This window comes from Lampris incognitus, chromosome 5 (genome assembly GCF_029633865.1).
Source record: "Lampris incognitus isolate fLamInc1 chromosome 5, fLamInc1.hap2, whole genome shotgun sequence".
Lineage (NCBI taxonomy): Eukaryota > Metazoa > Chordata > Actinopteri > Lampriformes > Lampridae > Lampris > Lampris incognitus.
In genome coordinates, this window is record NC_079215.1 from 42,433,426 (window position 1) to 42,455,095 (window position 21,670).

Consider the following 21,670-nt stretch of genomic DNA (forward strand, 5'->3'; position numbering starts at 1 on the left):
GGGAGAGATGGTGAGGAGGTAAAAACTCATGGTTGTGCTTCTGCTGTGCTGATCTCCAGGTATTGTGCTCTGCGAAGTGTACAAGATAGTGACGCCTAGATGGGAGCGCTGGCAGGGCCGTGCCAGAACTGAGGCCATGTCCTCACCTTTGTGCTACTTATAAGCCTACTGCTCTGATCTTCATAGCAACCTTCAAAGCATCCTGACAGCAGAACAGCTGAGACGAAGAGCCACTGGTAGAGCCACTTGATGTCAAGTCAATTTTATTTGTATAGCCCAATATCACAAATTTGCCTCAAGGGGCTTTACAGCAGCACAACATCCTGTTCTTAGACCTGATGTCAGATGACTAACTGAAACTTTCCAGATCAATAAACAACAGAAAGAGGTGGTTCTTTGGAACAATGTTTAGGCAATCAGATACATCTTCCAAGAGACGCCCCGGTGGTGGAGGTGGCCTCAACTTACCCCAACCACCGCCATCCTCCGCCACCATCCAGCAGGGTCGTATCAGAGCTGTTGAAGTGGCACGGGGGAGAGCAGGGTATGGCTTTACTTTGTCAGGCCAAAGCCCTTGCATCCTCAGCTGCATCCTGAAAGGGAGCCCTGCAGACTATGTTGGTTTGCGCTCAGGTGACCACATCCTCTCTGTCAATGACATCAATGTCTCAAAAGCATCACATGAAGATGTGGTAAAGCTGATTGGACGTTGCTCTGGTGTTTTGAGACTAGTCATTGCCGAGGGTGAGCGGCATAGGAGGCACCACCACCACCGCACGTCTGGCAGCCGTCACCACAGCAGCGCCACAATGGCAGCATCCTACATGGACTCGTGCTCCAGCGATGAAGAGCTGTATGGTTTCCCTGACAGCACTGTGAACAACAATAGCATGAGCAAATCAGGGGCTGGATCTCGCGGGGGTTGGTATAAACCAAAACTGGATTCTAAGCAGCTTGGCATCAACCGGGCAGAGAAGGTTGTGGCGGAGCTGCAGTCAGGGGGGATTTTCAATATGATCTTTGAGAACTCCAGCCACTCTTCCAGCAGCTCAGATAAAGAGAGGACAGGCGTTACCTCCCCATCCAAGCCCCGCCCTCTGTCCGAACCAGAATTCCCTCCATATCGGAACCCTTCATGTTCCCAGAGTAACCCCAATCTCCTATCTGAAGAGGAGATGAACAGATTTCTCACTGATGACTCAGTCTTCCTGGACTCAGACTTCCACCATCTCCATCTTTACCACCATGATGAACATGAGGTGGTGGTGGAAGAGGGAGCCGATATTGGCCTGGAGCCCAGTGAAGGTATCCTCAATGTGGGCATGATTGTTGGCTACCTGGGCTCCATTGAGTTGGCCTCCACTGGGGCCAGCCTGGAGAGTGACAGCCTGCAAGCAATCAGAGGCAGCATGAGACGTCTGAGGGCAGAGCAAAAGATCCATTCACTTGTCCTCATGAAGGTATTAATGAATAGTTTGTGACCCATTTTTCGATGAACTCATTAAAGCAATGTATCATGTTGAGAGTTGTGTTGCTGTATCAACACAATTTTTAATCTGGTATCACTGTGTAATTGACTAATTTTTTTCTTGTTTTATAAATTGTAATTTACACTAACATTATTTCCTTAGGTGATGCATGACAGTGTTCGTCTTTGCAGTGAAAAGGGTCAGGTGTTAGCTACCTATCCTACAGAGAAATTAGCATTCAGCGCCTGCTGTCCTGACGATCGACGTTTCTTTGGACTGGTCACCATGCAAGCTACAGACGACCATGATGATCGCCACTTCAGTAACGGGAGAGAAGAAGATGGCGGTTTGAGGACTTCCTGCCACGTGTTCATTGTTGACCCAGATCTCTGTCACCATCAGGTTGAGTCATTTTAGCTTCCTTTCTTTTGCTGATATTCCTTAATTCTTCACAGAAAGTTTTGTTTGATTGATCTTAGTTTCACTCTAGCTAAGAGACCTCATGAATTTTCCTGAACATGAGATATTCTATATACAAAATAAATAAAAATGTATTATGATATACAGTCTTTCATCAAGGCTTAAAGGGAAATTTTGCCATCTTTATTGTAGATTTTATGTTAATCTTGAATATTAACTGACTTTGTTGAAGCAAAAAAAAAAACACACCAAATATTGGCTGAGAAAATGCAATTTTTTGCATGCAGTCAAGTTCTGACTGTATTCCGTCGTTCCAATAATATCCAGAATTCATTGTGAACACTGCCGTCCAACCTTAAAACATGTGAACGCAAACTCCTCAGATGGCTGGTTTATGACATATTCCCAACTCGACTTGTACGAACTGCATTACATGGATGTAGTTTGAGATCCAACCCTCCTGCTCTACCTGTTACTCTATTTAACAAAACTTCTCTTTATTGTACTCCAGCTCTTACAAATACAGTTCTACAATAGACTCCATCACTCCACCAGAATATCATGATACCTTTACTGTTACAGCCCAAGCAGTCATATCTGCTTTTTGTATTTTACTTTTTAAAATGACCAGAATCTAAATGAAGGTGTTTTTAGGTGAATGTGTATCATTAGCAACTCTTCCTGGTTGAAGTTGGATTCCTGTTCACTTTGTCGTGTTCCCCCCTGGAGCTGTGATTGAGAATCAAGGAAGAGAAACAGCTTGTAGTTTTCATTACATTGAAATCTAATTTTCAACCTATCCACAGCGCTTCCCAGTGACAAAGAGCGAGTAGTCAGAAATGGTGCCTTCCTGTAGTGAGCAATGCTTAGGACTGATACATTGAGATAACGTTGAAAAAAGACGCAGTTTCCCTTTAAGCCGTCACATTTAGTGAGGAAAAAAAACGTTCCGTTGGAAACATACAATAATAGGAAACATGGAGAATAAAAATACATGTTTGGTCTTGGATGTTTTTCTGTTGACTAATGGCTCACCACTTCCATTTCCAAAGGTCCACCTGGGTGTGGCCAGGAGATTTGGTTTTGAGTGCACCCCTGACCCAGATACAGGGGGCTGCCTCGAGTTCCCGCCGACATCCCAGCCCCTACTCCAGTTTATCTCTGTCCTGTACCGTGACATGGGGGAGAACATTGAGGGGGTGCGGGCTCGGGCCTTCCATGATCCAGATAATGATGCTCAGCAAAACCACAGCACTAGTAGCAACAGTGATAGTGGGATCGGTAACTTTTTACCAGAGGAGAAGAGCAACCGGATGCTATTAGTGGACCTTGGAGGTCCTCCTAACCACAACCACAATGCTGGGCCACGCCGCTGGGACAGCCCCCCTCCCTCCCAGCAAGCCTGGAGCCCCTGCCCGGGAGTTGCAGCCTCTCACCCTCCCCCACCACCTCCTCCGGCTATTCGAAACGGACACTTCCGTCACGACTCTCACCTTTCCGACCTCCCCCACCCTCTCCCCTTGCCTCATCCTGGTCTCCCCGACGCTGCTGGCTGGCAGTCTCGAGGGGCGCACGCCCACCCGCACCACTACCCAGCAGGAAAAAGGGGAGGAGCTGGAGGAGGAGGAGAGAAGAGAGGAGGAGTAGGACCAGAGCAGCAGCGTTGGCTGCCAGTCCACGTGTTGAGAGACTGGCGTCAGCAGCACCACCACCGCAGCAACCTCCAGGGCCTGAGCAGCGATCAGGAGTCCTATGCTGAGTCCACTGACGGATGGTCCTCGGCTAACTGCAGCACCCTGCCCCCGCCCATGAACAAGATCCCAGCAGACCGCTACCGAGCCCCGCTGGCCCCCGGAGACCACCTGCCACCACCTGGGGGAAGCCAGCCTCCTCATCCGAATCACCACACCCACAGACTGGCCACTCAGAGGGATGAGTGGGCCAAGAAGCTGTTTGGTGCTGGGGACAAGGAGAGGGAGAGAGCTGGGGCAGAGAGAGGAGGAAGGGAGAAGAAACGAGGGAACGCCAAAGAAGGCGAGAAAAAGGTAAGACTGGGAGAGAATTATACAATGGTCTGAAATAGTGAATAAATGTCAGTAAATTGCATTGCTCTGCTGTGTTTAGCTTTTATACTGCTTGATGACTTTATCAGTTTAATTTTTATGCAGTTTTGAGAGGAATTAGAGCCATGGATCCTACTTTGAATTTTTGATGATAAGTAAAAGTGTAACTCTTGTGTTGTCTAGTATGGCATTATATTTCATACATCTGTGGGGACTGTAGCCCTGCTCTTCACCAGAGTGTATGCTATGATGTGCTATATACTATCTGGTCTGTGGTGCTCTAGAAGGTCTGTGTTAAAAATGACCCAGACATGAGAAGTCTGGGCAACAGGCAGCAGCCTCCATCACACACCCTTGCTATGGAAAATTCCTCATAGTAGAGGGTGTATCTGGGACTACCATTTATTGAGGCCATAAATTCATTTATCCTCATCCTCCTTGCCTCTGTCTTATTCTCTCCCTCATTTTCTTGAGTGCTATTCAGTTTTAGTCACTCACTCAGTCTCACTCAGATGGAGACTAAAATGGCCTGTAATTTGGAACATTATAAATGTGATACAATTCTCCACCATCTCTGTTTTATACTGAATGTCACGAGTACAGTGATAGCTCTCCCCTTGGACCTTGGACAAACGAATTGATAAGTTATTTATCCCCAGTGCTCCGGTATCAAAGCATGCATTATTCACTAGCCAGACATCTGCCTGCACCTGAAAACCACCTGTTTCCCATAGCAACAAACATCAATGTTCCTGTAGTAATGTCAATATTATTTTTACACTATTTTTATCCAGTGAAATTAATATTGCTCCGCCTCCACACGTTTGATGATTATAAAGCAGTTTTTTGCAGAGACGCTGTGTTATTTACATCTGGCAAACAATTACTGAGAACTGCATATCAGCTCTTTTCCTACAAGATTAGGTTGCTGATGAACAGATAGGTTGCATCTCAGTTTGAGGAACACTTCTTTCTGTAGAATTGAGGTTCATTGTGGTATTTACTGATTGTGGTATTTATCGCCCACAGTCGAGAGAGATCGTGAGAGAAACACCATGGTTTCCGCCATTGTTTTGCAAGCCTGGTGGCCTACCAGCCTAAGCATCAGGGAATTTTAATATGTATTTTTAAGATGTTTTTTTAAACTACAGTTACAGTGGGGCAGCTCGGTTGGAAACATATAATGGTTGGAAAGCTCACCAGTGACATCTGTTGGTTAAAACGTGAACGCACTATGGGATAACAGCAGGTCAGAGATCAGTGTACCGTTATTGGGCCTCATTCATCAATTGTTCGTATGTATAAATTTGTTCTTACACACCCATGGAATTTTTTTTTAGTTCTCAGGATTGTCTGATAGTCAGAAGCAAAGCCTGATGGTTATTTGTAATTGCTTCCATCTAACATCTATTGTCTACCTCTTGCAACGAGCAATCACCCAAGCTTGCAAAGACATCAGTGTTAGCCAGTTGGTGTCTAAATTCAGAGGTTATCCAGGCTCTACACCGGCGACAGGCGCAAGCCCATGAATACTGGGAAGGCATCCAGCACTTTACCTGAGCCCCCGTGTGTGTGTGTGTGTGTGTGTGTGTGTGTGTGTGTGTGTGTGTGTGTGTGTGTGTGTGTGTGTGTGTGTGTGTGTGTGTGTGTGTGTTTTGGACCTGTGATGGAATGGCAGCCTGTCCAGGGTGTCACCCTGCCTGCCGCCCAATGACTGCTGGGATAGGCTGCAATATCCCCGCGACCCTGAGAGCAGGATAAGTGGTTTGGATAATGAATGAATGAATGAATGAATCATACTGATTGACAAGACCATAATGCATCAGTCAAGGCTTGGGTTAACAACGACTGCCATTGGTGCTGTGCCCTCACAGGGTACCAATGGAAACTATAACATCTGCTGTGGTGACCCCTGAGAAACGGAACAAGCTGAAAGAAGAAGAAGAAGAAGATCCAGGTTCTACACTGGTCTTTGAGACAAACTTCAGGGCTAAAAATATTCCATGGGTGTTTAAGAACAAATTTGTATGTACGAACAACTGACGAATGAGGCCCAATGTGCGTAGAGTGACGTTCAACACTTGATGCTTCCAACTATCACAAGCTAACGGCACAAAGTGCCCATTTTTCCCTAGGCTTTAAAGTGATCAGTTTGGACCTCTTGGTTGATCTAGCACAGTAGCAGGTCAGGACTTGAATAAAAGTTTTTTGTAGAGTGCATAAACTTTGATGTTGTTTATTGTTATATAATTTAATTTCTTGTATTTTTGCATTCACGCATTCAGCATTCAAGACTACATGGTCAGATTCTTTGTAAGACTGCTATATTTGTTGATTTAAAAAAAAGTTTGTTGAATAAATTACTTAATTAGTTAAGTTAATTAATGACTTGATTAAGTGGTTAGCGCTGTCGCCTCACGACAAGAAGGTCCTGGGTTCGAACCAGGCATTGTCTAACCTTGGGGGCCATCCCAGGTCATCCTCTTTGTGGAGTTTGCATGTTCTCCCCATATCTGCAGTGGGTTTTGTCTGGGTGCTCCGGTTTCCCCCACCATCAAAACTCATCCAAATTGTGTGGTTTTTGAGCATGGACATTAACCTTGAGCTCCTGCCACAGATTCTCAATAGGATTGAGATCTGGGCTCTGAGAGGGCCACGCCAGGACCTTGATTTTGGTGTCCTTCGAAAAGTTTTGGACCAACTTGGATGTATGCTTCGGGTCATTGTCTTGCTGGAATATCCAGCAGCGACCTAAAGCTAGACTGGACGCAGATTTCTTTACATTATCCTTCAAAATGTCAACATAATCGTTCTTCATGATCCCATGCACCCGAACAAGGTTCCCTGTGCCTGAAGCAGCAAAACAGCCCCACAGCATTATGCTCCCACCACCATGTTTAACTGTGGCAGCTGTGTTTTTAGGGTTGAAGGCCTCTCCCTTCCTTTGCCAAACAAAAGCAACATCCATGTGCCCTAGCAACTCAAGTTTAGTCTCATCAGACCAAAGGACAGACTTCCGAAATGCATGCCCATGTGCTCCATTGCTCACACAGCATGTGAGCAATGGAGTTTTTCTTGGACGATGAACTCGAAGCCCGTCACGGTGAAGAGCCCTCACAACAGTCTTCCTTGAAACATCAAGTCCAGAAGAGGCCAGTTCAGCAACAATCGTCTTGGCAGAGATCTGGGGATTGTTGTTGACATTTCTGACTGTTTTCCTCTCCAAAGTTTTTGAAATCTTGCGCTTTTGACTACGCCCAGGTTTGTTTCTAACAGAATTTGTCTCCTTGTGCTTTGCAATGATGCAATGTACAGCTGTTCTAGACACTGAAACGATTGGAAATGGCAGTATAGCCTTCCCCCTTAAGATGAGCATCCACTATCTTCTTTCTGAGTTCCAGACTGATGTCTTTACTTTTTGGCATGGTGAAATTACTTCTTACCAAGAATTTAAGAGTAGTCCCTCTCAATCAAGTGTTCAAGTGCCACTTGCCCTGTTCATTGGAGTCCCCTTAAGTAAAGTTCAATGCTGATTGATTGTTCAGGTGTGTTTTGAAAGCAAAAATTCACATGGGGGGCTAATAATTTTGACCACCTCAATTTTCACAACATTTGGTATAAAGCAAACCTGAAGATTTATTTTACATTCCAAAATGTACCAAATGGGGGCCTTAACATTGATGAATGTTTTACTATGTAAAGTTTTATGAATGATGCAAACATTGGGCAGAATTTTGGGGAAATGTTCCATAGTTCTTTGGGGGCTAATAATTTTGACCTTAACTGTAGCTGTGTAGCTAGGAGCAGTGGGCAGCTGCCGTGCAGCGCCCGGGGACCAACTCCAGTTCGTCGTACCATGCCTCGGTCAGGGGCACAGACAGGAGCATTAATCCTAACATGCATGTCTTTTTGATGGTGGGGGAAACCGGAGCACCCGGAGAAAACCCACGTAGACACGGAGAGAACGTGCAAACTCCACACAGAGAGGACCTGGGATGATCCCCCAAGGTTGGACAACCCCCGGGTTCAAACCTAGGACCTTCTTGCTGTGAGGCGACAGCGCTAACCACTGTGCCGCCCCATTAATAAAGGAAACTTAATTTAATTTGATCATAACAACACATTACGTAGTCATATCTACAAATCTCTAGCCAGCTTTGACTTAATAAGCATTAGCGTTGACTTAATGTAGAGCTGCCCTATGGAATCTGTATAAAAGCTTTTTTAAATTCTCAATTTCCACTATTCCGTCCATGATTGTGTTATCACAGAAGCTGTAGAGCCCTACCTTAATGCTGCCATCAGTCTGTTGCCAGCCCACACTGGGCTCCTGTCAAAAAGACACTTGCCACCAGGCCTAACAACTTTTCTGGGGGCAACCCTGAACCCCCAGAGAGAGAGCCAGCCAGACAGCCACAGGGAGAGAGAGACAGAGAGAGAGAAATTCAGAGTCCCTTTACAATTCCTCATTATTTATTTATTTTAAGTGTGTGTGTGTGTGTGTGTGTGTGTGTGTGTGTGTGTGTGTGTGTGTGTGTGTGTGTATGCGTGTGTGTGTGTGTGTGTGTGTGGTGGGTGGGTGTGTGTGTGGTGGTGGTGGTGGGGGGGGTTTCAGGATAGTTGATGTTAAACATTCAACTCTGAAAGGTGTTCTTGAGCAGAGCATAGAGCCCTTATTTCGGCCTTTTTTGTGGCCTGGGTTGGCATTAATTTTGTCAAGAGAAGAACCTGTCACTGCTGTTCCAAAGGGTTGCCTTTTGCTGTGATGCACTGACAAAGCTGTAGTTTTTCTTATCTATAAACATGTGTTCCAATTGCAGCCTATGTTTCTTTTTTTCTGTTTTTCTCATATATTCTGCTGTGGTCTTCAGACCTCCCTGTATTTTGGTAAGCATAGTTAATGTTTACGTTGCTGTTAACATTTACCACAAGATGGCAGTATTACACTTTCTAATCTTTCATATCCTGCTGATATCCTGCACTTTCTGGATGGACCAAAAGAAACAAAAATTTTCAAATTTGTATTTATTTATTTACCTGAAGTTCAGTCAACATTTTAAGAACACAGACGATAACTTCAGTGAAGTCATGTCTTTGGAGGGCGTTATTATCACGATAGTCACAGTGAAGTTTACACAGTATTGATAAATATCACGATATGTGTTTGCATATGCAGAAATACCATATTTAATGATCCAACCAAGGATCATCACCATGAACTGCTTACAAATGATGTTCCCTCAAATATTTCAGACCTCATTTTGTGTGACATTTTAGATAATAGATTCTTGTTGATTATCAATTTAGACAACAAAATTGTGCATGAAGACATGACAACATCATTTTCATTTCGATACAATACCATTGAAAGATGATAAACGATTATATCGAATCACTGCCCAGCCCTGTATATGCACACATTTAACTGAACATAGGTCATTGGGTAAAAGCACCGACAGGAGACTTAAAAAAATGATATAGGTAAACAAGTAATGGAAATTATATTTGTAATATTTGTTCAGAATATGAGTTAAATAATGAGCCTAGGGCTGGAAAATTCATCAGTTCGACACGAACGTTCACACACATGCAGGAGATAAGGACTGAAGACATCGGGTCAATAAAACCTCTGAGACCCTTTTTACAGAAATATTTCTGAAATCATAGTATAAGTGTGTGACATCACTGTTTGACCTTTGATTGTCATGACGGTCACACTTCAACTGTTTTGAAATAGATGTCCTCTTTTTAAATGAAACAGCTCAAATATGCTGAGTAAATATAGTGTGAGGCAAATTGGTTGAAAACTGACAATGACATGATTTTCAGACCGTAGTGGAAACGTTTTAATACTTTCTTACAGATGTAACAGTCTCATATGTGCAGCAAAAGGCTTTTGGCTGTTTTAGCTATTAGACTTAGCTGCTTTATTGTGGTTAATATTTTGCTAATGATAATTGTCTCTGTTTGTGTGCCGGGTAGACTTGTATGCATGTGTTTGTGCTTGTTTTTGTGTTTGACAGCTGTGTCATCTCATAAACAGGAAGGACACCACTTTTCTGAAGACAGCAAAAATAGATTGCTGGAGAGAGATTGCATTTGTGTGTGTATGTGTGTGTGCACGCATGCGTGTGTGTGTCAGAGAAAGCGAGAGAGACAGAGAGACAGAGATAGAGAGACAGAGAGACAGTGAGAGAGAGAGACAGCAAGAGGGAGAGAGAGCCAGAGAGACAGAGAGAGAGACAGAGGGGGGGAGAGAGACAGAGAGCAAGAGAAAGAGAGACAGACAGACAGACAGACAGACAGACAGACAGACACAGAGAGAGAGCGAGAGAAACAGAGTGAGAGCAAGAGAGAGAGAGAGAGAAAGAGAGAGAGAGATTAGCTACGTAGATAAGAGCTGAAAGTGCTGGGCTTTTCCGACAGATCTTGTCTCTCCAACATTTCTCTGGACCAGCTCTGTTGAAACCACACCCATATAACCTCAGCACCGCCAGCTGAGATCAACAGTTGTTCACATCTGTAATTCAAATCTCAGTGTTCCTTCAAAAGCCGTTTATGTACCTTTTGTCTCGTTGCATTTAATTTTCTCTTTCTCAAGGTTAAGTATAGGTCAGGCCGGATGTGCAATGTAAAAGGTTTACTGTGCTCACACGCTATATGATGTGTTTTCATACCATGTGTTTGATTAAGCAAGAGCACACTCATACATCCAGTACATTGACTCGGTGTCCAGGCAACACCTGCTGGCCCCCGGTGAAATGTGGACATTTCTCTTTTATATTCAACACATTTCTCAGCTTGGTTGCCGGAGGAAATCAAGTTAATTTGCCCTCTGGAATTACAACCCAGTAAAGAGGTGTTTCTCTGCCCTATGCACACTCCTAATGGTGACATATTAGACATCAACACCAGGAGGACACAAGAAAAATACCATATACAAGTGGATGGAAAGCTGTAATGGATTTACTTTGAGGAAAGAAAACTCGGCTGTGCTTGGCATCCGGGGTTATGCTTTATTTCAGCATTGCACTTTTAGTCTAACCTTTTTTTGTTCTCGTTTTATTCCAATACAATTACATCATCAAATGACTAAAGACCAGGACCTGTAATGACCTGATTTGATCATGGGCTGATAATAGGCACCAGGATTACACCGCCTGAGTGAGCCAGTATTCAATTCTGTTAATGCAGTTGCCACTGATACTGGAACTGCTCATGTGATCTTTTAAAGCTGCAATTCTGAAACTTTAAATGGAAACAAATATAATTTTTGATACTCTTATCGCTGGTATATTTAAGATGATATCTAATCCACAATCAGGCAAATCACAAACACATGCATTGTTTTAATGATTAGGTGACTGCTGGGTAGAATATTCTCTGGGGAAAAGAAGAGTAAGGCAATTTGCTGCAAATGTGAGGAAAAAGCAAAGTTGTTGCAGTTAACAGGTGGATCTATAAGGCCAACTTCATACAAACCGGTATGCTATATACAACATCAGTGGCTAAGACTTGGTTTCAATTATGTTTTTGTTGTTTAAGGTGCTGATGTACCGATTCATTTTGCTTCATTTCAAATTGATGGCTGGGATTTAGAGGCCAAACACAGATGTAGTTGCCTGTGTTACCATTGGCGTCTGTCTGTAAGTTAAACAAAAACTATGGTCTTCAAGACTGCAGCTTCGATATGAACTTTTTAGACCTTCAATTAGCCAAATTGTTCATTTATGCAGTGTGTGTGTGTGTGTGTGTGAGAGAGAGAGAGAGAGAGAGAGAGAGAGAGAGAGTCATCTAAAGTGGAATGCAGTGCTGTAGAGTAAGGCCAAACCACATGGCTCTACATGCCTGTGTCTGCTGTGTGGAATTTAACATTTGACTGGGAAGAAGGAAACTTCTCTTTAAAAAGCATATGCTGGGTGTCCGGGTAGCGTAGCGGTCTATCCCATTGCCTACCAACATGGGGATCGCCGGTTCGAATCCCTGTGTTACCTCCGGCTTAGTCGGGCATCCCTACAGACACAATTGGCCGTGTCTGCAGGTGGGAAGCCGGATGTGGGTATGTGTCCTGATCGCTGCCCTAGCCCGTCCTCTGGTCGGTCGGGGCGCCTGTTCGGGGGGGAGGGGTAACGGGGGAATAGCGTGATCTTTCCAGGTGCTACATCCCCCTGGTGAAACTTATCACTGTCAAGTGAAAAGAAGCGGCTGGCGACTCCACATGTATCGGAGGAGACATGTTGTAGTCTGCAGCCCTCCCCGTTTCAGCTGGGCGTCTGGGTAGCGTAGCGGTGTGGGTGGAGCAGCGACCACGACAGCTCAGAAGAGTGGGGTAATTGGCCAAGTATAATTGGAATGAAAAAGGGGAAAAATCCCCCCCCCAAAAAAAGCATGTGCTAAGGATAAACTCATCTAAAGTTACCCCCCAATCTGATCATTCGAGTGACTCTCTGCATGCGCATGTTTAATAACTGGGGTCAGTTTCTGCATTCCTTCTTATTCCAACTGTCATAACAGTAGCATTTATTCTTCGGCAGTCCATTGAAACGATGATGACTGTGATGCAGTTTAAGCTCGGCAAGCAGGCCTGTGGGCCATCAGGTGTAGCATTTAAAGAGTGAGTAAGCACTTGTTTTTAGCCTGTCTCAGCCCAGTCACATTGAGGAAAAGGTGGCAGTGTTGTACGACGTTTCACCCCAGCTTCTCAAAAGTCTACCCAAAGAGTTTAGTTAGCCAACTCACCTCATAATTTTATTTCTCTAACTTGCTGGACTGCATGTGTGCTGGTGGCGCAGTAAGAGGTGTAGCCAAGGCAAGTTGGAGGGGTTGATCTTAATGTGTGTTTTGCCCTGGAAGAGGGAGAAAGCATGGATTTCTCAAAGCAGCCATGTGATGTGGTTGGGTTTTTTGTTGAATTTATCATCAGGCTAATTGGTTCTATCATGGTGCTGGAATACCAACATGTTTTCAGCTAAAAAAGCTTAATTAAAAGGTTTACTTTCTCTTTAAAGCACCACAAGGCTCCTCTATTCAGTGAGCTTTGCCTTATTCAACGCTGACATCCAGCATGACGTGGCGCAATGCACCAAAAGGTTTTAATTGATGCTGTACAATAACTATGGTCACAGCAGCAGTGCCCTATAGACTTGCTGAATGGGGGGCGCCCGGGTAGCGTAGTGGTTTATTCCGTTGCCTACCAACATGGGGCTCGCAGGTTCGAATCCCTGTGTTACCTCCAGCTTGGTCAGGCGTCCCTACAGACACAATTGGCCGTGTCTGCAGGTGGGAATCCGGATGTGGGTATGTGCCCTGGTCATTGCACTAGCACCTCCTCTGGTCAGTCGGGGCACCTGTTCAGGGGGGAGGGGGGACTGGAGGGAATAGCGTGATCCTCCCATGTGCTACGTCCCCCTGGTGAAACTCCTCACTGTCAGGTGAAAAGAAGCAGTTGGCGACTCCACATGTATCAGAGGAGGCATGTGGTAGTCTGCAGCCCTCCCCGGATCGGCAGAGGGGGTGGAGCAGTGACCGGGACAGCTCGAAAGAGTGGGGTTACTGGCCAAGTACAATTGGGGAGAAAAGGGGGGAGAAAATCCACACAAAAAAAAAAGACTTGCAGAATGGAAACAACACTCACATATACAGGCACAGGCATCACTTTCTTAAGCATCATTTAATCAATTTGGGTCAGATGAATTTGATGTATACTGTGTGTGTGGGTGTACCTTGATGCATTTGTGTGTCATGTAAGGTTGGGTGCTCGGGTGTCAATCTTAAAATCACGATGTGCATGTATTTGTGTCCGTCCCTTCAGGGTGGCAGGTTCCGTGGTCTGACCATGGGGTTCCCACCTCTCCCCCAGCGCTCCTCGGCTAGACGTTCCTTTGGACGCTCCAAACGCATCAGCCTGGCTCGGTCCCTGGACGACTTGGAGGTAGGATCGGATGCACTCGCTCTGATCATGCAAAAAGGAGCACAACTCGAGGTCTGTCCTTAAAGGTTAACAGAATGCTCACCTTTGTCTGAACACAGGGCTATTTTTCAACCTTCAAGCACACTCAAGCCACACGTGCATAATCTATCCCTATAAACTTCCCCTGACCATGTTCCCTACACCCTCACACGATGAGTAAAGCACAGTGCCGCGTGATAACATACACACAGTCGCATATGTATCGACACAATCTGCCCATGGAGAATGCCTCGGTAAAGAATTGAAAATGTCGGCGTCTGGGTGGTATGGTGGTCTATTCCGTTGCCAACCAAAATGGGGATCGCCGGTTCAAATTCCCGTGTTACCTCCGGCTTGGTCGGGTGTCCCTACAGACACAATTGGCCGTGTCTGCGGTTTGGGAAGCCGGATATGGGTATGTGTCCTGGTCGCTGCACTAGCGCCTCCTCTAGTCGGTCGAAGTGCCTGTTCGGGGAACTGGGGGAAATAGTGTGATCCTCCCATGTGCTACATCCCTCTGGCAAGACTCCTCACTGTCAGGTGAAAAGAAGCGGTTGGCCACTTTACATGTATCGGAGGAGGCATGTGGTAGTCTGCAGCCCTCCCCGGATTAGTAGAGGGGGTGGAGCAGAGACTGGGACAGCTTGGAAGAGTGGGGTAATTGGCCAAGTACAATTGGGGAGAAAAACGGGGGGATCCAAAAAAAAAATAAAAAAAATAATTGAAAATGTCATTGATGTTCCTGGACAGTTTCAGGGTTATAGGTCATGGTTAAGGTTGCCAGCTAGTCATGGGGTTGTTTTGACAGTTAGTCTGAGGTTATTATGTACTCGTATCCACACGGGGTTAATATTTCCCGCACACTGGATGATTTATCGTTGCATTTGTGCTACGCTTTTGAGACGAACAAATTGGAAAAGTCTAATTTTATCTTCTTCATTGCTTAAGGGTGAAAGGCATGATCAGCCAGTCATTTGAGAGATATGAGTGTGGCTGAACAATATACCTTTTAGTTCTGCCTCGCCATGTTTTAGAGCAAGTAGGCCATGGTGGGCTGTGCCGTAATAAAACCGAATAGATTAGTCACGGGGTATCTTTCTATCCAGGCCCTTATGGCTACCGTGCTTCATTTACTTGGTTTATGAAAGGATAGCTTGAAATGGCTGCATGGCCCATAGCAACATAGCCGACCAGGAAAGGGTTGCACAGATTGATTCTGTGTCAGGATATTTTGGCGGTATTGAAAGGTCTGCGACAATATTGTCCTGAAAAGGCCATCTGATGGGTTTCTATTGTCATTTCCTTCAATACATTTCCATCTTGAAGTAAGGAAAAAAAAACGTGTTTTATCGACAAACCCCTAAAACTCCCTGCTTATTCGCTGCAGGGAAGTAACAGTGGGATCCCGAGGCATCCGCTGTGCGTTCTGCCGGTCATGACGGCTGTGGATGTTTGCGTGAAGGCAGTTTGGGGGCGACTGAGGCAGGGTCTCATATGTTTGAAAAGAATCTGTAGTAGTTGTTTGTCCCCTCTGTCCTTACGCGATAAAGATCACAGGCTAAATGTTTCCGCTGTTTAGTGGCCAGAAGGGCACACACGGAGCAGATAAGCAGATTCCACCCCTTCAGTCGTGATGAGGAGCGGTTGCTATCTTGGTAGGATGAAGTTGAACGACTCAGACTGTGATCCAGAAACAACGGCTTTTTCATATCTTGTCTGTTCACAGTAGCCCATGATGTAGAGTGTAAGATATTATAGTCACATTTTTTTTTAAATTTCTTTTAACAAGGACACGGTATAGCAGAAAAAATGTAGATGAAGTACTGAAAATACAAAATACCTAGGCATTTTTGTATATATACTATATGTGTGCATGTGTGTGTGTGTGTGTGTGTGTGTGTGTGTGTGTGTGTGTTTGTGTATGTTTGTTTTATACAGGCATAAACTAGCCTTGCCATACAAGTCCATGGCAGATTCCCTTCCCTTTATTTCCTGACACTATTCTACTTTTTTTTCCGGTTGTTAGGCCTTTCTCTCTTGCTGCACATGTGGTAATGTCCATGAACAGAGAGGGCTTTGTCTGTGTGTGTGTGTGTGTGTGTGTGTGTGTGTGTGTGTGTGTGTGTGTGTGTGTGTGTGTGTGTGTGTGTGTGTGTGTGTGCGTGCGAGTTTTACTCAGTGCTTCTAATGAGCTCCGAAGAGCAATGAGTCGACATTCTTCTCATTAGTGAGCCCCCACACACACACACAGAAACACATATAACCCCCCACACACAGTGAAACAAAGGAACACACACAAGCACAGCCAAGCATACATACATGTACACACACACACACTAAGGACTCACCGTACAGAATTCTCTCAGCCACCTTGTGAGTTGCTGGTTCATCTCAGATATCATTTAACTGATGTTAGACGCCTTGGTCTCAGTCTCTGTGTGTGTGAATGTGTGTGTTTCACGTGTGTATTTTTGTGCAAGTATGCGGCTTGAAACTTGTCACTTGCCTTGCGACATGTCTGGTATGGGTAATTCAAACGGGATACGAAAGCACATCTGTAAATGTATGCGCGCGCACACACACACACACAAAACATTGATCACATTGATCACGTTGTGCCTCATGAAAGCGTTAAAGGGAAGGAAGTCATACTGTACACATTCACTCCTGTGTGTGTGTGTCACAGTTTGCCAGTTAATTTTTTAAAATTATTACAATTTCAATCATTAATAAATGCGTGCATTCTTGTAAAGGGCCGAAAACATTATGCGTTAAAGTGGCAGTAGACAACTTTTCAATTCCCCCCAGCATTTGCACTGCTGTCACAAAGACAACGGGATTGCTTTCCATTTATTAGCAGCCTGGCTACTGTCCAAAGCCAGAAACAACCCTAAGAATCCCAATTTGAACTCGAAACCCCAATCTCAGTGCTACGGTAAAGGCAGAGTAAAACATCTGGTCGTACAGTTGTTTTCAGACTTTTTTCTGTCCAAGGCACACCAAGGGGCAGGCCACAATCTCAAGGCACACCTGTATTCATATCCATGTAAAATAGCCTCTATAACCCGTTATCACTCTTATCACTCTGTAAACGTTTATTTTTATTTACTAATGCCAAATAAAATTTGACAAATGACTACATTACTCATGAAATATTTATTAAAAATAATAATTTATTTTAAACGTTGTAAAATGTCATCAAAAAGAGCAGCAACACAACCATTTAAACCAGACAGGTCACAAAATTAAAACTGGAAAGAGAGACAGAAAAGTGTGTGTATGTGTGTGTGTGTGTGTGTGTGTGTGTGTGTGTGTGTGTGTGTGTGTGTGTGAGAGAGAGAGAGAGAGAGAGAGAGAGAGAGAGAGAGAGAGAGAGAGAGAGAGAGAGAGAGAGAGAGAGAGAGAGAGAGAGAGAGAGAGAGAGAAAGGAGGAGAGAGCTAGCCTAAGACAGCAGCATCCCTGGTCGAGCAAGATGCCATCACTCTTTACAGACCAAGCTAAGCGAGATGCACTGAGAACGAAAACTAATTCGCATATAAACAGTGAATTCATAATGGGGTATGCATTGAGTTGTAAACAAAACTTTAGTCTAAAATTGTAAAGAAAAAAGAGACTGATTGAGAATGAAAACTAATTGGAATGCAAACCATGAATACAACCATAGTGTCAACACACTTGACATCGAGTTGAAAAGAAAACTTTTAGTCGGAAATTGGAAATGTAACTTAAATTTGTAGCATTAAAACATTTGCTATCGTAAATATTTTTTTGCCTACTTTCAAACTAGTGAGACACATGTGCCTGTCGTTGCTCGCAGATCTTTTTAATCCTTGGTGGTACTGAAGAGAGGGCCACTGGCAAGTCCTGTTCAACAGAGAGCCGTGACCTCCTGTTGTTCTTCATGTAAACCATGAAGAACTTAGAGAATATAATATAATATAGTATAATATAATTATATTATGCCAACTCACACAGGTATAGAAACACAGTGGGGGAAAGAACAAGTTGCTCAATAGTGTGGCTGGAGATGGTTGGGTACTCTGATGCAGAAGCCAACCAAAACTGATCCAGTGACTAAGTTTGAGCTTCATTGTGCGGTCCATACGGAGCTCTGTGCATTCCTCTCTCTCAAAATTAGCTTTTCTGTTGAGGATTCCTGACTGAATGGGTCTCGAATCCAGTTATAGTCCTTAATGTCTGCCACACGTGGAAAATTGTGCTCAAACCTGTCTTTTAATGTCTGAAGGTGTTCGGCAAATACAGCACGCTCCCTGGCTGCCTGTAACGTGGCTGACAACAGTGGGAACATGTGTCCATGGAGCCCTGCTCCAAAGCCTCGTGCCACAGGGTAAGCTTGTCCATAAACCTTGAATCTTGTCTGCGGATGACAATTTTTTCATTGCTTCATTGCCCTGAAGCTTGGCGTTTAACTTGATAAGATGCCCAAATATGTCTGCAAGGTAAGCGAGCTTGCACCACCTCTCATTTGCAAGCTTGTCGTTATGTGGGACAGTGTGTGTTCGCTTGAAAACTCCAAAAGCTCTTTTCGAAGCTCATAAAAACGGGACAGGAGTTTCCCCCGTGACAGCCAACGCACCTCTGTGTGGAGGATAAGGCATTGATTATCAGCTTCCATCTCAGCGCACAGTTTGGAGAAGAGGCGAGACTTCAGGGGCCTTGATTTGATGTAATTCCCAATCTGTACAACCTGATCCAGCACCCCAGCCAACTCCGGGGACATGGTTTATGCAACTAATGCCTCTCTATGCAAATTACAGTGGTTTGTCACAATATTTGGGTTTTGTGCTTTCACCTTGGCAACAAATCCTCCCACTCTCCCGGTCATGCATGCCGTACCATCTGTGCAAAGACTGACACACATATCCCAGGTCAGACTTTTCTCTTTTAAATAGTTATCAGTTACCCTGAATATTTCTGCTTCTGTTGTATGGCTTTCCATTTCTTTGCAGAAGAGAAGCGCCTCTTTAATAGAGTCCCTACCAACATACCTGACATTTGCCAGAAGTTGGGCAGCCCCACTTATGTCAGTGGATCTATTTGTAGAGAAAACTTGCTGCTCATCTGCAGTTTCTCAGTCAATTTTTGCTCAATGTCATCTGACATGTCGTCGATTCTTCTTTTGATTGTATTGTCTGATGAAGGCACTTTTGATACCGCTTTTGCGGCATCTGGACCAAGCATGACACCTGCAATTTTTTTGCAAGCGGGGAGGATGAGTGTCTCCGCTATTGTGTGATGTTTCTTCTGCTTTGCAGTAAGCTTCACTAGCATATAACCTGTATAAAACTTGCCTCCATTGCCTTGTCAGACACTTTCACACAATCCATCAAATGATCTTGCTGCTTCAACACAAAACCGCTATCCTCTTCCTATTTTGGTTGCGCAATGGTTAACACACTTTCTTTGTACCGTAAATTGAGCCTTCGTTTTCCTGTGAGATCATACCCGTTGGCAGACAGAATTGCACAGTGAAAGTGAGGCTTATAGGGAACCAATCTAAATCCCAACGGTGTCATTATTCTGTAGCCATTGTACTGTGCAGTCAGCTTTTACTTCAGAATGATGTTATAGCAAAAAAGTTGTCTACTGCCACTTTAAATTGTTTTTGAAAAACTAACTGGGACTTTTGAAAGCTCGTTGAAACACATATGCACACAAACAAAGTTCCTTTGGGCTTGGGAGGATCATTTCCAAATGGGAAGGAGGGGATTGCGAAGGACACCATTCGGGGAACATTGGACATTTTCATTAGCTGTTGAGCACAGAGAAACACAGAAACCGTCCCTGTGGATGTTTTTTACATTCATATATCAGATTAAGGCAAGATGCAGGCCTAAGTCATGACGTTGATTCTCGTTCATTTTTTATGCAGTCTGGCACTAAGCCTACATGGGCGAGAATCATGAGGGAGCAATGCCTTGACACTCAGACGACAATATTCACTGTAGTCTCTGTTGCTCTCTGCCAGACTACCATGTTTTCACACTCCAATTTTGTGAAGGTTGCTACCTTTACAACCTATACAAAATCAAGGGTACAGAAACCAAACTAGAGAGAAAATGGCCTAGCTATTTACTCCAAAGTAATTGAGACATTTTATACACAGCAAGTCCCAGGCCAACCTGCATGCATATAGCAAAGACTTTAAATCATGGTCTAAATAGATATGGTGAAACAGGTGGTAAATGGTGGAACAGCACCACATATAGAGTGGAGCACCTGTAAGCACCCTGAAAAGTATAGCGCTTTTTGACCAAATGCCATGACAATGCATAGTAATACAGCCTAATATAGTAGGGTTTGTGCAGTGCATTTCTATCTATCTTATCTATCTATCTATCTATCTATCTATCTATCTATCTATCTATCTATCTATCTATCTAGCTATCTAGCTATCTAGCTATCTATCTGTCTCAATCTGTCAGTGTCTGTCTGTAAAGAGAGAGAGAGAGAGAAATGTATCCTTCAAAGAATAACAATTTAAAACATTTTAGAAGTCTTAAAACAAAAATTAAATGATTGGGCATCTACCCCAATGGGGCATATTTTCCAACCCTTCTGGTCTCTTCATAAAGTATTCATCCCCATTTAAGGGGTCCAAGCAACAAAGCTGCTGGAATCAGAATCAGAAACACTTTGTCACTTGCGTACATGAAATGAAACGAAACATAATTTTCCCCAGTCCACAGCAGTGCAACACAAAGACAAAAACACACCCAAAAACTACAAGAACTACAATAACACATATATCCCAACTAACACATATATCTAAACTACAAAAAAATAAAATACTGTCCAGGAGAATGAACGCCAGCCAGGATGACTGTTGGAACTGCTGGTCTGCATGGGCTAGCAGTTAGCTTAGCCTGCTCTGCTTTGGTGTCCTGTCAGACCGCCTTCGGTGTCCTGTCAGACCACCTTCGGTGTTTCCTCTTCGTGCACAGCTCCGATCAGGGCCATGGTCCTTGAGCCTACAGGATGCAGCAGACCAAGCTCTCCCAGCCGACACCTCCCCGCACTCCACATGAAGACACTAAAAACACAGTCAAGGCTAGGCGAGGCCGCTGCCAGACCGCCATTGGAACTGCCGGTCTGTGTGGGCTAGCAGTTAGCTTAGCCTGCCCCCCTTCCGCATCCTGTCAGACTGCCCTCGGTGTTACCTATTTGGGCACAGCTCCGGGCAGGGCTGTGGTCCCTGGGCCCACAACAGACCAAGCATTCCCAGCCGATCCAGCGCCAGCTCTCCCAACCATCAAATGAAGACAAATTTAGACATGGACAAAGACACTGCATGGATGGTACTGGGTGAGGCCACCACAAACGTGAATTCATGCCACCATCTTCCCATATTGGTACTGGGTGAGGCCGCTGCAAATGTGGATTTGTGCCGCCATCTTCCCACACCGGAACCGGAGTTGAAGTGGAATGGAGCCCTCTTGTTTGTTCTCATTATTCTTTTATATCATTCCAGGTTTTTCTGCTCTGAAAATGTCTGGATCTCAGAAACCGTGTGGCTTACAGACACCAAAGTTGGTCAATAGGAATTTTCTGCCATTTGGAGTTTTCTGAAAAACCTAATTTTTCACACGCCTAGTAGACCGTTGATCTGATCATCAGGAAATTTGTCTCGTGTCATCCTCAGAGGCCAGTGACAAAATGTTGTCAAAAGAAAGTTGGTAGACCACACCATTTTCCAGCAACAGGCCAATCAACTTTGGGGCATGGCTTATATTGACAGAATGAGCCA

The 21,670-nt window shown here is 44.5% G+C and overlaps 1 protein-coding gene across 1 annotated transcript in view; it reads left to right on the forward strand.

The window, feature by feature from the left end:
* The first annotated feature begins 378 nt into the window (after nt 1-378).
* The window catches only part of rgs12b (regulator of G protein signaling 12b), a 124,734-nt gene continuing 103,442 nt past the window's right edge, over nt 379-21,670 (forward strand). The window contains exons 1-5 of the mRNA XM_056279825.1: nt 379-858; nt 904-1,460; nt 1,632-1,871; nt 2,942-3,934; nt 13,764-13,883. Of these exons, the coding sequence (XP_056135800.1) occupies nt 405-858; nt 904-1,460; nt 1,632-1,871; nt 2,942-3,934; nt 13,764-13,883 (2,364 nt within the window). The 5' untranslated portion in view covers nt 379-404. The remainder of the gene's footprint in view (nt 859-903; nt 1,461-1,631; nt 1,872-2,941; nt 3,935-13,763; nt 13,884-21,670) is intronic.